General features: G+C 48.1%; 1 protein-coding gene and 1 long non-coding RNA gene across 4 annotated transcripts in view; one reads left to right on the forward strand and one right to left on the reverse strand.

Moving 5' to 3' along the window:
• Positions 1 to 3897: 3897 nt before the first annotated feature.
• LOC140259801 (uncharacterized) lies at positions 3898 to 8416 on the reverse strand. 2 transcript variants are annotated; one of them, XR_011905449.1, is made up of 2 exons: positions 7999 to 8416; positions 3898 to 6428 (listed from the first exon to the last, which is right to left on the reverse strand). It is a non-coding gene; the product is annotated as an uncharacterized lncRNA (long non-coding RNA). The 2 variants fall into 2 exon arrangements; XR_011905448.1 differs by having other exon boundaries at positions 7967 to 8416.
• Positions 8417 to 8660: 244 nt separating this feature from the next.
• MORC2 (MORC family CW-type zinc finger 2) overlaps positions 8661 to 15963 on the forward strand; it is a 30908-nt gene continuing 23605 nt past the window's right edge. The window contains exons 1-4 of one of the 2 annotated variants that reach the window (XM_072351432.1): positions 8661 to 8684; positions 13771 to 13824; positions 15215 to 15249; positions 15725 to 15793. In XM_072351432.1, the coding sequence (XP_072207533.1) occupies positions 15754 to 15793 (40 nt within the window). In that variant the 5' untranslated portion in view covers positions 8661 to 8684; positions 13771 to 13824; positions 15215 to 15249; positions 15725 to 15753. Of the gene's footprint in view, positions 8685 to 8716; positions 8839 to 13770; positions 13825 to 15214; positions 15250 to 15724; positions 15794 to 15963 lie in introns of those variants that run through there. The other variant, XM_072351431.1, reaches the window with a different exon arrangement.

Raw genomic sequence — 15963 nt, forward strand, 5'->3', positions numbered from 1 at the left:
GTACAAGACTCTGGCCCAGAGCAGCCATGGGGTCCATCTGCCTGGGCGCAGCTGATGCCATTCGCTCAGGACAGAGCACTCCTTGCTAAAGAGATGTACCCATTTCTCAGATGTGACTCACGTTCTGCTCAAGGCCAGGGCAGGATCAGGACTGTTTAATTCCTCACATCCTGCTCTGGCACGGGCACTGTGCAGCCTCCTACCAGCACTGCGGATGCCACATCACTGTGAAGGAGCCATATGATGAGGAAGGTCCCACATCTGCCTGAGGAGCAGCAATGCTGTTGCAGGCACTAAGGACTCCAGTTCTCATCACACTCAGCTGGCACGCACTTTGCTTTGCTCTGGAGTGATTTGTTTCAAGCGTCAACTTCTGGGGCTGAACGTCTGCTGTGTTTACCATGCTGTGCATAAGAGAACCAGCAGGTCTGTCCATCGGTCTGTCTGCTCCTGCTGCTCACACTGTGCTCACTGTGCCAGGCACCTGGTTGTGCCACTGCCACGCTGCCAACAGGAGCAGCTGCACAGCATCAGAGGATGCAGCCACGGGCTGGCAAGAGCACCACATCCGCTGTGAGCAGAGGGAGATGGGAGGCAGAGGCTGGAGCTGGGCCGGCACGTGCTCAGGACAAATGTGTGCAGGGCTGGGATGTGTTCTGTGTGCCATTCAGGGCAAGAGCAAACCTGCATGGAGACCTGAGCAGAGACACAGCTGGTAGCCAGGAAACTCAGTCCTGCTTGCTTTAATGCGGGTAAGTGGCTGTGTGGGGCTGTCCCAGCCCTTTGCCATCTCACAGGACACACCTGGAGCTGGGCAGAAACCTCTCTGTCAGTCCAGAAGAGAGATCACATACCTGCTATGGTTCCAGCTCAGCTCTAAATGCTTGTACAAGGCTCTGACCATGTGAGCAAGGGAAGGAGGCTGCTCCAGCATCTCCACGGGCAGGACATTCCTAAGAGGTGACCCGTCCGTCCCCAGCCCCCCCCCATCTCTCCAATTTCTTTGTCACACTGTCTGAACACAGCTATTTTTTCCCTTTTTGGGACACCTCTGGAGCCCATAAATCACAATGCTGAGATCTGCTATAGCCAAGAAAGGAAGGGTTTGGTATAAGGACAAGGGGTACGGGGAAGATACCAATCCTTGTAACTTAAAAACCAGATTACAGACATTCCCAAACGTGATGGTCTTTCCCAGGGGCTTCCTAGAAGCCACGAGCCAAAGAGCAAAGCCAAAGAGCCCAAAGAGCCCCAGAGCCCCACTCTGTCAGCTCTCAGTGTCAGGATGGCTGCAGGCAGTCCCCATGGGAGAGCTCCTCTGGGGCTGGGCAGGGGCAAACTCACTTCTGCATGGACACCAAGGCAGGGACCCCGCAACCCACTGCCCAGCAGCTGGTATCTCCTGGGCCTTGGCAGCAAGAAACAGGCAAACAGGCTCTTGTGACACACTGCTCCCCCCGAAAAAGCCAGATGTGTGCAATGTTGTTGCCAACCCATATGAGACTGGTTCTGGTATTCATTAATGAGCCAAACAACGCGGTGACAAAGGGCTCCTGCATGCGTTGCACCCAGCAGGTCACGTCCTGCCCCACGGCACAAGGATTGGTTGTGTCATACGACTTCTGGCTTCCTTCAATCTGCAGGTTGCCAATGGCTAATCCATTACCCATCAACAGGACATATCTTGCTCCGCTGCTCCCTGGTGACAGCCCTGGTTGTTCAGTCCCTTACAGTCACACCTGTCCCAGCCACAGACCCTTCTGTCTTATTTATGCCACGTGAAATACCCCAAGAGCAACCTCTGTTCTGATTCTCCACTGAAACAAGGAACTAGGAAAAGTTACACCTCTTCTCCCAGGCTGCTCTCCGCCAGGAGCATCCTCCCCTTTGTTGTAGCATAAGCCACGTTCCCCAGCTCTACCTGACTCCTTTGGGCTCACCGTGAAGAGATATTCTTGGCAATACAGTATTTTCTGCATGCAAAATGTCAACTGTTTTCCTAGCTGTAATAAATCTCACTCATTACTGTTCTTTTCCATTATTTTTATAGTTGCTCACAGACTTCTTTCTGATGTGGAGTTGGCTTGACTACTAACATCCTTCTGTTTCTCCCTTGCTTTGCACAAGCTCAGATAGGAAAGCTGTAGGTTGGAGACCGTCTGTGCAGAAGCGGTAGTCTGATGCCAGGGTTGGCTTCGTTTCTTCATGTTTGGTCTAGACAGCTTATATAAGACCCAAACAGCTGCCTGATTAGGAGTCCTCCCTGCTTGACTGCCAAGTCTTGCGCTGGACTATTAATCCTTGTCAGTACGTCTACTCTGTTGCAGGCAGGCTGAGCTATATTGCATTAAAATGCCTTATCCATGTACAAAAAGATAACTAGCACATTGTTTGATATTTCATATGTGGTCACAAATTCCCTTTGGAAATAGGAGAATGTATCCACAGCAAAGCTGCTACGGCCACCACCAGTATCCTGGGGTGCTTGCCAGCTCCGTGGTCCCTGTGAGGGACCCTTTCCATGTCTGGAGGTTGTTCTTGTAAGTCATGTCATCAGTTTCTAAATCAGGGTCAGCCTTTGCTCCTCCATGTGTGGCTGCCACAAGCCAGCGCTGTATTCCCTGTGGCTCAGACCATGGCAGCCGAATGGAGATCCTGCATGTCAGCAGCTGCTGAACTCCTGCTCCACCCGAGGTCTTCGCTGTCACTACATCAAACATGGCCATGAGCAGTTCCAGTGCACGGCGTCCCCGCAGCTGAGACAGAGCCCTGGTGGGTGGCTGCAGAGCACACCAGTGGCTCCAGGCCTGGCACTGCTGTAGTGCTGGGACCCAATCCTGGCCAGATCCCACCTGCAGTCCTGAAGGGTACCAGTTCTCTGCTCTTTTTCCCCATGCTGTGGGATGGGAGAGCTGCAGGTTCCCTTTTGTGGTGCACTTCTGCTTTCTGCCTCTGCCACTATCACGTCCCAGAAAAACAACACTGATAATCCCAGTGATGGGGGAGGCTGCTACCTACAACAAAGGTAACAACTTTGAAGAAGTCACTGGGACCACATAATGGATTAAAGCCTTCAGATGACACTTCAAAGAACCCTCGACATTCTCAAGATGCTCACAACATGGATTTTTCCACCCATGCCCAGTACTGCTGCCTGCTGATTCCAACAGTTGCAGCCCAGGAGCTGATCTCAGCTCTGCCACAGGCTTGGGAAAAGCAAGAGCAAAGCCAGCTCCCCACGTGCTCCAACACAAGTCCTGCAAGGACAGAAGCCTGAGCATCCTCAGTGCAGGCTTGCAAAGGTAGATCTCTGGACCATGAAATCAGCACGCAGCAAAGCCCTGAGTGTAGAGTATTGTTCCATTTAGTGTGCTAAATACCCTTCAAGCACTGGAAAATGAGCGACACAGGAGAAAGTCCCTTCACAGCTCGTGCTAAGGAAGAGCTCACAGGGACAGGCCCAATGACATGTCATGAAACCACTGAGCTGCCATGTCCACGGCAGGGCACATTGCACACTGCCTGCTCTCCAATACCCCTTGTACTGCATGAGTGCAGAGAACGGGTGGCCTCTCTAGTACCATTCCGTTTCTGACAAGTGTCCCCTTATCTGCAAAGCCAGTGCAGCTGTTAGAGGGAACTCTGCCTTTTTATTCCTCAACTGCCCCCATCCTGTTCCCGTATGCAATCATTCCCAGTGGAAAAAAAGTGTCAGACGAAAAGCAATGTTTGAAGATTAACCAAGGATAAATCGTCTTTGTCTCTGCTCACTATTAGAGTGCCTGGATTAAGGCTTCAGTCACATGTAAACAGGACGTAGAGTGGAGGAAAGCCCTCGTCAATACACAGAGCTTGAACTGTGTAATCAGCAAAGAATCAAATCTCCACAAGCAGGGGAAGTATTATCTTAGAGCAAAATGTTTAGATTGTATGGAATATTGGCCAATTACAGTATTTTTCTCCAAATAAAACATTTATAAGAACACTGAAATAAATATTTGAGAACACAATATACCAAAGTCCTGAGTCACTCCTGATGCAGAAATTCTCTCCCATTTTTCAGGCAGTTTTCCCATGTAGGGTTTGGAGTTGGGATGGCCTTTTGTGGCACTGAGAGATCTGGTGATATCCATCCCTGCTGCCTGGAAATGGTGGTGCTCCTCCTGGCAAAGCACACCTCCACATTTGAGCTGAATACTGAATGCCTGGCACTGACAAGAGCAAACTTGTGGGTCTATGGCAGCAACACCAAGGCTCCAACAGGTGTAAATATGTAAAGAGAGCAAGAAAAGACCTCTTCCCTCCTCCCCTGTGCTGATGGCAGTGCTCCAGCTGTGGCCCTACAGCCTCTGCTCAGCCTTCAACCCAAACTAGTGGCAACTGGAGGCCAAGGCCACACTGACATGAGGCAGAGATGAGGGTTTGAAGGAAAAACAAACGGAAAAGACAGGGCAAATAAAGCTCCTGAGCTCTCACAGCATTGCTGATGGGCCAGTTTAGAAGGTGAACCTGGTGCAGCCTGGGGAAAACAGAAGAGATGCAGAATAGCAGGCTGGCTTGTAGGAGAACTTCCTCCAGAGAACACATTTTGGAAAGACATCAAGGTAAAGGCAAAGGCAACAGACTCATGCACGTTGCATCTCAGGTGGTTGAAACCAAGCTCCTGATATTGGCAGAGTCTAAGAATTTTATTGCCTTTGGTTCAAAAAGGCACAGCTGCTCTTGAGAAGGCCTGCAGGCTCCTTCCTCCAGTCATTTCAAAAGGACTCCACAGGCTGATGTGGACATAGATTGCTTAGAAAGTCCTGTCCAAAATTCAGATCTTTCACTGCAAGTCTGTTGGCTGTTATGGTGCCTTCAATCCATATACCACCACTCGCCGTTGGAGACAAGAAGACCTGTATCACATGGTAGTATTCACAGAACAGAGGAACAGTTCCCTTTGACAATCATTACTGAGACATATTTTAATGAGAGGAGTCTCTAGAGCCTTCCTTCCATGCTAGCAGTGCCCAGCTGTGTTCTCTTTCAGATGCGGTCACATGGCAGTTCAGCTCCTCATTCCAGTCACAGCCCCATCTACTCAGATGCACCCACACTTGTTGCTTTGTGATCACCAGAAGATCATGTTTTCAGTTGGTCGCCAGTTTGCCAAACTGAAACCATTTGAGCTGTCCGTGTCAAGCAAGTCCATCAGGCTGGTTTCAAAAGACACTCTGAACTGAACACAGCCCCACATTTAAAATAATGAGGTAGGAAAAACCATTTATTCATCAACAAAATAAATTCTTTTTCTTTATGAAGAAGCCCTGCATGCCTTTTCATCCCGACAGAGGCCAATAAACTGTCATACAATCACAGTTTAGAAAGAAAGAAGCTGCACAGCCTTCAGGTTCTTTTCAATACCCTTGTGGGAAACCATCCAACCTGGCCATCCTGTAAATCTGATTGATTCACGCCACTCTTCCACATTGGTCAGATAAATCCTTTCAAGATTCCACCACTGCTCCTTGTCTACTGGCTTCCTGTGGGCTCTTCAGTACCACATTTTCTGATTTAGAAGTCGTCTTATATTGACATTTTGATTATAGTTTACTTTGTTTTGCTTAGTTCATGGAGCAACGACAGACTCGAGGCCAGGGAATTCTGACTGGTGCAGGTGGAGGATCCTCAACATCCAACCATTCTGCTGTTTCCTGGTCCTTCCTTCAAGAGGTCTCCTCATTCTCACCTATTTCTCACCTTTCCAGCCTCCTGTAGACTGATGTACGAAGTCACTTCTGACAGCCGGCGTCTCACTGAGAATATCTAGATTAAATAACGAATTCAAATCCATGGTGTGACTTTCCTGTGAGATAAGCAAGCACGAACCGACGCTGGGCACTGCGCAAAGGGTTGCTGCATTTTCACATCGGTGCCTTCCGTTCACGTTCAGGTAGTTGCATTTGAACGTTTTAGTCCGCATGTATTATAAGGATTGATTCACTGACTGCTCATTAATGACTGCCCCAGAGAGCACAAAACCAGGAGTTAGGTCTGCCAACATAGGAGGGAAAAAAAAGCCTTTCATTGAAAAAAGTCTCACTCTGTGTCTCTTTGGAGTTAACCAGCAAATTGCTACTTGACGACAGAGATCAAACAGACATTGCTATGAACACAATTAAACAGCTCTACCCCAGTCCACAAAAGGCAGAACCCCCTGCTAGGAAAAAAAATGAAGGTAAGACATTCATTTATTCCTAAGTTCTTGATTTCACGGCTTCTGTTCCTGCACTGTCTTGGGCTGATCCTGACATTCAAATCACACTCGGGAAAAGGCGGAATGATTGTAGCTCCTCTCTGAGTGTGACAATCACACTCTACTTAATGAAGAATGCCTTGTCATGTGTTGAGAGAGCAGTGTGTTTCATGGCAGGAAGAATTTCCACCTGCAAAGGAAGGCAATCAGAGTGAATCATGCAGCAGAGCCAGTGTATGGCACAGCACAAAGGGTTAAGAACCAAACTGCTGCGAGCCCACACCATGCTTTCATAGCCCACTGCAGTAAAGCACTTTGAAACTCCTATGAATTCAGGGCAATAGAAAAGAGATCCAAGCAACTAAAGTTACTGGGACCCATAGCAACACCTGAACTTCATGAGAGAAGTACACTGAATGTGAACAGTCAGGACACAACCAAGAAGGGCTATACCGACGGGCGAGAATCACATTTAAACAGCACAAAGGTGCATGTTTCTTTGTATCCATACACACAGAACAAAGCCACCAACCTTTGGAAACCTCACTGCTGCATTTGTATGGTGCAAACATGGTACTTACCAGTACAGTGACTCACACATTAAGTGCCGGCTTCAAAGTCAAACGAGGGAAGACAAGGAATAACTGTTGGTTCGAGGCACCGAATAACTGTTGGTTCGAGGCTGGTGCCTCCAATTTTCACACATGGGCTGCCAAGTGAACTGTTCAACCACCCCAGGCTACGACATGTTGGAAAGAGGGTTAGCAAAACACTACGCCAGATTAAGGATTCAGCAATAGGAACTGTCACTGCCCAGCCAGAAACACAAAGTTTGGCCAGCGTGGATTCCACAGACTAGATTTATGAGGGGATTTGGGGGTTACTCCAAAGTGAAAAAGCTGCACAGATTGAGGTGTCGAAATCCAGCTCTGCGTGTGAAACTCAGGTTAAAGAAGAGCAGGACTGTACAACTCGAGCCCCAACACGCACTGCTGTGACAGGCCATTCATTGCACAGGCCATTCGCCAGGATCACTCAGTGCAGCACAGCACGCTGCTGCTTTCCACTGCGACAAGGGCCACTCACAGCTGAAGGGGGGAGTGTCTGTGACACTTCATCACATCTGTGGCAGAGGAAGCAATGGAAGAAGCCAGCTTCATCCCACCTGTTGGTGTAAGGTGCCTGTGGATACCCACATGTGGGCAGGAACTCAGGAAAACGGCGCTGATAGCGGATAGAGAAAAAAGGAAAGCTGTCAAAAGTAACATAACGGTTTTATGTTTATTTCTTCCGATTTTTTTAACGTATTTATAGGTAATATTTCAAGTTTGGAGAGGCAGTTCCCAGGCTAAAACGTGATCAACTTAACGAGGACGGATGTCAGTTTGCAGTGGGAACAGTTCAGTTCCAAAAGCAAAGGAACTGCAGGCCAAAGGAGCTCAGCATCCCTCCGGCCACCAGCAGACCGGCTCCCCATCACTAAACAGCGATGCTACAGCCAAATTAAACCTCAGGTGTGATCCAAAGGTTACTCTGCAAAGGCAATCAGGGCAATCCCACTCCTCTCTGGATGTCCAGCAGCTCAGAGGACAATGAACTACACAGCCCTGAGACTGAAGGCCTGAATCGAATCTCCAGGCAGCCACCACACAGCAAACACACACAGAGCCAACACACACAGCACACGGCAGGGCTGGCCGTGCTGCAGGCAACACAGCAGACAAGCACCTCCAACACAAAGCCTGGGCTCTCGGCTGCACCTTCCCAGCTGACCAGCTCTAACTCTGCTCAGCTCCCCACGGCCGCTTTGGATCACCCCGATTCCTCCTCGGTGCAGGCGGCTGTCCCGGCAGGATCCGTCCTGTTGGGATCCGTCCCGTTGGGATCCGTCCCGTTGGCTATCGTGTTTTTCCGCCGATGTCCGCAGCACAACCCGTTCCTCCAGCACTGCCGCCTTTAGAGAGGAACCATTTTACGTACCCTACGAACACTCCTGATGCCGTCCGGCCGTTCCTTAACGCCTTTCCCGGATCCTTCAGCGGATGAAGATCACGCAAACCGGGCAGCGGCGTAAAACGCACCGGATGAAAGCTGCGAACCGCCGCCGTTACCGAGTCCCGCCGGGTGAAGCGCGCACACCGCCCGCCGCAGCCCCGCGCTTCCCACCCGCACGGCCCGCGCCGCGGGAGCGCGCCCGCCGAGCGCGCGCATCACGCGGCCCGCAGGAAACGGCGGCGGCGCGCGCGATGGCTCCCCCCGTCACGTGACGCGGCGGCCCAACCGGCGGCCAACGGCGCGGCCCCGCCCTGCGGGGGGAGCGGCGGCTGCGGGGCGGCTGCGAAGCGCGACCGCGGCGGGGACAAAGCGGGGCCGCAGGGCCGGGCGGGGCGCCCGTAGGGGCGCGGCGTCGCGGATGGCGCTGCCGTTCCGGGCCGGGCGGTGACCGGTGCGGGATAGCGGGGTGCGTGGGGGGGGGGAGGTGGGCGGGGAAAGGCCTCGAGGGCGCACGCGGAGCGGGGCCCGGCCGCCGCCATGTCCTGCGCTAATTACAGCAGCTTGAACCGGGCGCAGCTCACCTTCGAGTACCTGCACACCAACTCGTGAGTACCGGGCCGCGGGGCGGGGGCCGGGCCGAAGCCTCGGGCAGGTAAGTGGGGCCGCGGCCCGGCCCCGAGGCGCAACCCGCCCCCGCGAGGAGCGGCGCCGCAGTGCGGTCGGGGCGGTGCGGGGCGCACGGCGGGGCCGCACGGAGCGCCGGGAGCAGCGCGCAGCCGCGGGGCGGCTCCGAGAGTGCGGCCCTACGGAGCGGCCCCGCGTTGGGCCGGCTGACAGCCCTCAGCGGCGCCTCGTTCGGGCCGCGCCTGGATGCTCCGTGCGGGCTGTGCCAAGCGGGAGCACGGCGGCGCTCTGAGGATCGGCTCGTTGTGTGTGTGTCTGTGTTTTTCCTTTTTATTTCTCTTTAACCTTGGAGTCTGTCAGTCTAAAATCCCCGGCGGAGCGGTGGAGTTTCACCTGCCTTATAAGTGGTGCGTTCAGAACGCGCAGCTAGGACATGGTAAGTGCCTGCAGGGATGGCGCCGCCTCAGCCCTGCGCATGGGGAGCAGGCACTGCAATGTACGTATGGAAGAGTCGAAGGACAGCTTGCACTGGCTGGGCTGCCTTGCAGGAACAGCACACGGCGTCTGGCATCTCTTCGTTGTGCTCATCGTGTTTCCTGTGCTCATCGCTGTTCAGCGGAAGAGCTGATTTGATGTTACCACTGATAGAAGAAGAAATCAAGCATCTTTTTGCTCCTGGTTTTCAGTGTGCGAAGGCGAGCTTAGAAGGAGGGACATCAGCGGTCTGCAGCTGTCTGAAGTCTCGTAACTGCAATTCAGTTTGAAGTAGATGCAGCAGTGTTTGTGTTGGTAATATAAGATCCGGCTCCAGGAGTGACTACTCAGACAGATCAAACTGTTACATGTGCCAAGAACGTTATCGCTTTCTTTTCACTATCAGAGAAGTGTGGGTTCTGCACAAAAGAAGAAGGACGAGCGGCCCGATGATGCCCTGGGGTCCATGTCTGGTGGCTCTGCTCTTTGTTTGGCCTGTAGCAATCACACCTGAAATCTGGTGCTTGGCAGACAACACCGGGTTGTGTTCCTGGACTTGAGAAACTCTCACATCCAGTTATGGAAAACAAAAGTTCTTATGTGTTAGAAAACCCAAGTTCAATCACAAGTTAACTCCTACTGTGCAACACTGTTAGATAGTAGAGATCTGCCAGTGGCTTGGGTTTGCCATGGATGCTGGCCATGTTTGTAAGAAGACAAAGTCTGCTGCAGAAGACCAGCGGTGATGTTGCTGCCCCAAAGTATCCCAAGTTCTCCAATGTTGCCACTGTGGTTTCTGTTCTGCTTATGGTGATGACCTACCCGTGTGCTGCGTAGCTGCCTTGTTAGGAATTGGAGGGCAGTGTGTGTGAATAAGACAAAGCCAGGGCTTTTCATCCACTGTGAGCCTTCTGAGGTTATGGGGATCAGCGCGTAGGCTGGATGCTTCCCTAAGAGCAGCAATGGAAAAGCCAAACCCAAACAACAAATATGCAACTTCTCCTGCCTCCCAATAATAATAATAACAACCTGAACAACCGCCACCAATGACAAAAGCAACGAGCAAAGAACTGAAGAGGATATTTGGTAATGGAGACTCTTTCAAGCTATTTTTGCTGTCTGAGGAAAACCATGCAATCTCAGTGAATACTGCTTCAGCGCATGGGGTGGTTGTTGCTGTTGTTTGTTTATTGTTTTTTATCTTCAGAAAGGTGATATATCTGACAGCTTGGAGCACTTTTCAGGAGCCAGTTTATTTGGCCCCTGAACGTAAGGATTTGGAGATCGTGGTGCTGCCATGCCTGGTAGCCGACTTGGCCCCGTGTACCTGAATCACTTCAGTTGCAAAGTGTGTATATCTATCTTTTTCAACTACTTCTATTACTTTCCTAAGTGCTTTTCTGAAGCCTGTATAATGGAGTTACGTGAAAGTTCTTGTAGATCCAGTAAGAAAAGCCTCAATGTATAAGCACATGAAAATGAGTAACGTATTGCCCTTATGGCGACTTCCCAAAGCCACCTGCCTGCCATCACAACGACTGGGATTTTTTCCTTGAGAAGCAGATGCTGCTGCTTTAAGGTGCTTCGGAAGCATTCACGGAGATGAAAACAAGGTACATCTCATCCCAGCCAACTTATTTGGTATATTTTGAGTGTTTGTACAGCATAACCAAAGGAGTTTGTTAAGACCTGAGCGGCAGAGAACGTCCTTGAGTAGTGTTGCACAGTTGGAGTTAACTTGTGACTGAACTTGGGTTTTAATTCTGTAACTGGAGTTGCCCCTTTGAATACCGCTCAAGTGGAAGAAGTTCACTTAGATGGGAAGACTTCAGCATAACCGACCAGTGGATCTGAGGAATACAAGTAATAGATAAGCATCTCTTCATACCTCAGAACCTCCCATTTCTTCTTGCGTGTATTTTCTGTTCTGGCCCGAAGCAGTGCAGTAATGAGAGGATAGCTCGTGTTTCTGACGCAGATTCCAGACTTCCAGCTTAAGTGTTTTCCCAGGTGTGACCTTCTTCAGAGCAAACTTGGTCTTACATCTTTTGTTAGTAATGAGGTTCTTGCATTCAGTTGATCCACGTCAGATTTGGCCTCCAGCACAGAGCTGTCTTGAATAAATGGTAGAAGTTGGAGAGTGGTTCCAGGTCAATGAACTTACAATGGGCTGTCACTGAGACTGTAGATTTTAGTAACGCTTTCTCCCCAGCTCATGTTTCATTTAAGAAATGTATATTTCTAGTGCACTGAATCACTAGTGGTTGTATTTCTAGTGCTTTGAATTAGGTTAATGTAGCCTCTGATAATGGCGTTCTAGCCAATACTTGAGTGTTTCCAGGTTATGTGTCAACTCTGGTAGACTATTTTGCCTACAGCTTGGCTTCCGTTTTTGAAAGTTATGTTGCAAGTAATATAATCCTGCAGGTTTTTGGTTTTTTTTTTTTGCATGGAGCAAGGAGAGGGTTGTCACCGGTTGATAATGATGGCTGTTAAGTACTGCAGGCACCTTTGATTGTAAGATGATATCATGGGGTTTTCTTAGGTTGAGTGCTTTGTGTGACTTAATTAGATACTGACAAGGTCATCTGAGACATTTTAAAAGTCTTAGCATGGAGATTAATGTACTTAATACTATATATTTATAGCATATATAATTTCTTTGTTAGTGATAAGCAGCTCAAATTGATTTCACTTGCTTGTTGCAAGGTGTCACTTTGCCCGTGGTTTTGATAGGGGTTCAAGTTAGGTATGGTGTCAGGCTATTGAGAAATAGCATTTTCTCTTGCCTTTCTTAATTGCAGTTACTTTTTCAGCTATCTTGTTCCAGTATCTATCTTTGGAATCTCTATTTGCATCTTCTCCTTAATTTAAAGTGTCCCTGAAATCGCAGAGTGAAAACTGCTGACGAAGCATAGTTACAAGTTCTAAAGTACCCACTTGGTTGTGTTTTGTTGTTGTTTTCTGACATGGATTAATTTCTAGATCAACTGGGTTGTTGGATGTTGATTTATGAAGTTGAATGGATTCCTAAATGATGGGAGCACTTTGAAATGTGCGCACAGGAAATTGCTCTTGAAAGAAAGAGTAGCAGGTCTGAGCTTCTGGTAAGGCCTTCTGGTCAGTCAGGTTGTCTTCAGAATGCCATTTCAATTCTATCTCTTGTTTCCTTGGGAGCTTGCAGAGAAGGAAAGCTCTATTCTCTTTCCAGTGGTAGCTTGGAAGGCTGTTGTTTTTAACCTTAGCTACATTGATGAGCTGCAGTTCACGATGCTGAAGATAAATATGAAAGATTGTTTTGTAATTACTGGCCTTCTGGCTGGCAGTATATTTTTGTGCAGGAAGTGCCTTTGCATCTGTTCTTCTAAAACTGCAAATCTGAACTAAGTGTGACTTCAGTCTTTCTCTGCAGTAGTAGTGACAGCAAGTTGTGTGTGTAGAGGTTTTGTGCAAACTGGAATACTTAGCTAAAAATATCTTTTGAGGACACAGTCTCTTCATCAGCCGTCCTAGTGAAGCAATAAATTATAGAAGCCTTGCTGGGTTGCTTAAATGACCTGATTCAGTAAGGTAAATTGTTTCTCCTGTCTTGTAGCTAAAGTTAATGTTGGGCTGGATGTGGTTCATCTGCCTTGGAAGTAACTGCTGGATTTTGAAGGTATAGGAAGAAGTTTGGCCTCCAGTGGGAAGTATTAGGTTAATATTGGGGACAGTCTACTGGAACGGGTCTTTGGTCCCTCTTGAGTCTCCTTCAGCATGTGTCATCTGTCAAGATTATGGCACATAACTACTCCCTTTCAAGTACGTTCTGCAGACAAAGTGTTGCTGTTAGGAGGCTGGAAGCTAAAGATAACTTGTTGTAACTGTGCGAGTAACATCTGGCTGCATCGCCTTAACGTTGAGTTTGGAAGGGCGCGCAACGGTGGAAGATGACAGCATTCTGGTCAGTGAGCAGCTGCGCCTGTTGGAAGTCTCCCATGATCTGGAAACTTCTTCGTGTCAGAAATAACTTACAATATCAGTTATGTGCACGGTGAAGACAAACCTTATGCATAATATTAATCTGCCCATGTTTTACACATAGATGGGGTTTAGTTGCCATGAAGAGACTTGGCAGTGTGGTGAATAATTGAGGATTTACATGAGTTACTGGGTAGTTCATGGACTTCAAGCCAGTAATTCTTCATTATGTCCATGAGACTCGTGTTTATGATGCAGACTGTAAAGAGCAGTAGGTCTTCTGAATGAGATCCTCTACTGAGCAGCATTTCTGTGCCAGCAGATAGTGAAACACGCATTTCTAGTCTTGTGTCCATAGCCAGCATTGGTACTGTAGACCTATAACTTGATTTGGTCAAAATGTTTGAGATTTTTGTTTAAATAAAGGTCTCCCTTCCTCAGTGTCAGTGTAACCCTGCTGATTCTGTGCTTTATTGCAGAACTACCCACGAGTTCTTGTTTGGTGCCCTTGCTGAACTTGTAGATAATGCCAGGTGCGTATCTGACACTGCCTAATTCCCAAGGTACATTCAGTAAAGAATTTAATTAGCTTGACTGTTTAGGGGATATTAGGCAATCTTCACTTTTAGCAGTCTTTAAGAAAAGTAAAAATAGACCTCATTATAGCTTAGGATGAATGTTTCAGTTGGTTTTCTTATGCTGGCACATCTGCCCTGTGGAAAAAAACAACAGTATTCCTAACAAGACAACGATGGCCTAACTAGGGCCACATTTCTCGTGTTGCAGCCTATAGTTACATCCTAAGCCTTGCGTATTTATCCTTTTGGCTTCACCTAGTATGATATGGCATGGTGGAAATATTTTGGGAGTATTTTCTATCAAGTTTGAATTGTCGCACCTTGCAGTTAGCAATGTAAGGAGCTGGAAATGAAATGTTTCTGTTGGGAAAATGGCGTATAGAGGAGGATGAGGGGTATGTGAAGGTTTTTACTGAAACGATCTCTTAGAGTTTCCTGTGACAAACTTGAATGCATGTAGGTTGCTCTGAAAGTAATGCCTCCTATTTAATTCCATGGGAACTTAAGCAGCTACAAAGAGAGCAATAGCACTGTTTGATAGAGAAAGTTCTTGGGCACAAAACACTATTTTCAGCATTGTCACCACCATTCACATGCGGTGCTCGTAAGTCTACATGGCTGCCTGGAATATGGCTTGTCCTTCACATTGCTGTTGCCACTGCTGAAATGCACCACCCACCATCTCACTGTGCTCACATCCATTGTTTGGTGTCTGTGAACATCCAGTAAGCATTGGTGAATATCAGTGGGTGCCATTTCTTTTGCATGGAGGAGTACAGTTCCACACCTTTGCTTCAGATACAGCTCCATGTCAGATGCCATTCTGTCGGAGTGCCCCTCTGCTACCATCTGTCACACAGCAACAATGTGTAGCGGGATGCTGGTGGGAAGGTTCAGCCTTTACTGCTGTACCACCAACATCCACCTCAGACATTGTGGGCTGACATAAAATAGGAGGCATTTGTTTCGGAGCAAATCTTGTATTTACATTGAGTTTTATGCAGAAGTTAATAAACTTTGTAGGCATCTTGACAAGATAAATGTGAAGCCGTGTGGAAGAGGGAGCTCAGAAGTATGCACTTACTTCTTTGTTTCCTTCCTATGACTGCTATTTACAAGTTAGCGATACTATAACTAGGTTTAATTACGTGCAGTTACAATGTGTGGGTTCAAATAGACCAAAAGCAGAACAGTGTGGTTTTTAACTTACCAGTACTGAGTGCTGGACCTTCGTGCACTTCGATGTATGCAGTCAGTTCACTATTGAAGTTATTGCATGTGCCTGGCATTAGCTTCATTTTGCAGTTGACATTTGAATACTGACTGGGTTTTTGTTGCTTCATAGAGATGCGGATGCCACAAGAATAGACATTTATACTGGTAAGTCACTCCTGCTTCTTCCTTGCATGCTTTCAGTCAAGTCTGAAGTTAAAACTTGGGTTTTGGCTACCGATGTGCATTGTAAGAGTGAATGTGTTTGTGTCCATTTCTGCTTCTCCTCTGCTTTTGTGCCTTCAGAAAACAGCGTGTTTACAAGTAGCTTGTGCAAGTGCATTAGATCAGTTTTCAGCTGAGGTCAGATAACACCAAAGTGAGTTGTTTTTACTGTGTGTTTAAGAAATGTGCTTTTACAGTGCACTGCTGTAACATATATTTACACGCAAGTTAAAGTGCAGGAGAAATTAGTCAGTGTAATAAAAACGCGTTGCCCTTTTTTAGAGCGTAGCTTTATCAGGGTTATGAAAGTCGTGTTTATTGTGTTACTTTCTCATGAACACTGTTTAGCTTAAGCAGATTTTCTGTCTTCTGAAACTTTTAAATTTGTGTGTGGGAGTATTAAATAACTCTTTTGTAGAGCGCCAGGAAAGCCTGCGAGGTGGATTCATGCTGTGTTTTTTGGATGATGGAACAGGAATGGATTCAAGTAAGTGATAGGAATTTACATTTGCATTTTCAAGCTGAGATCTCATGTTATGGCTTAAGCTGAATTAACAGCTTGGCGTTATGGAAGAGGTAGTTCCATGCTTGGATACCTGTTCCTGTCTCTACACTGGCCCTCTCACTATGTCCAACTCTTTACCTCCTCAGTTTGCA

This window comes from Excalfactoria chinensis, chromosome 16 (assembly GCF_039878825.1).
Source record: "Excalfactoria chinensis isolate bCotChi1 chromosome 16, bCotChi1.hap2, whole genome shotgun sequence".
Taxonomy (NCBI): Eukaryota; Metazoa; Chordata; class Aves; order Galliformes; family Phasianidae; genus Excalfactoria; species Excalfactoria chinensis.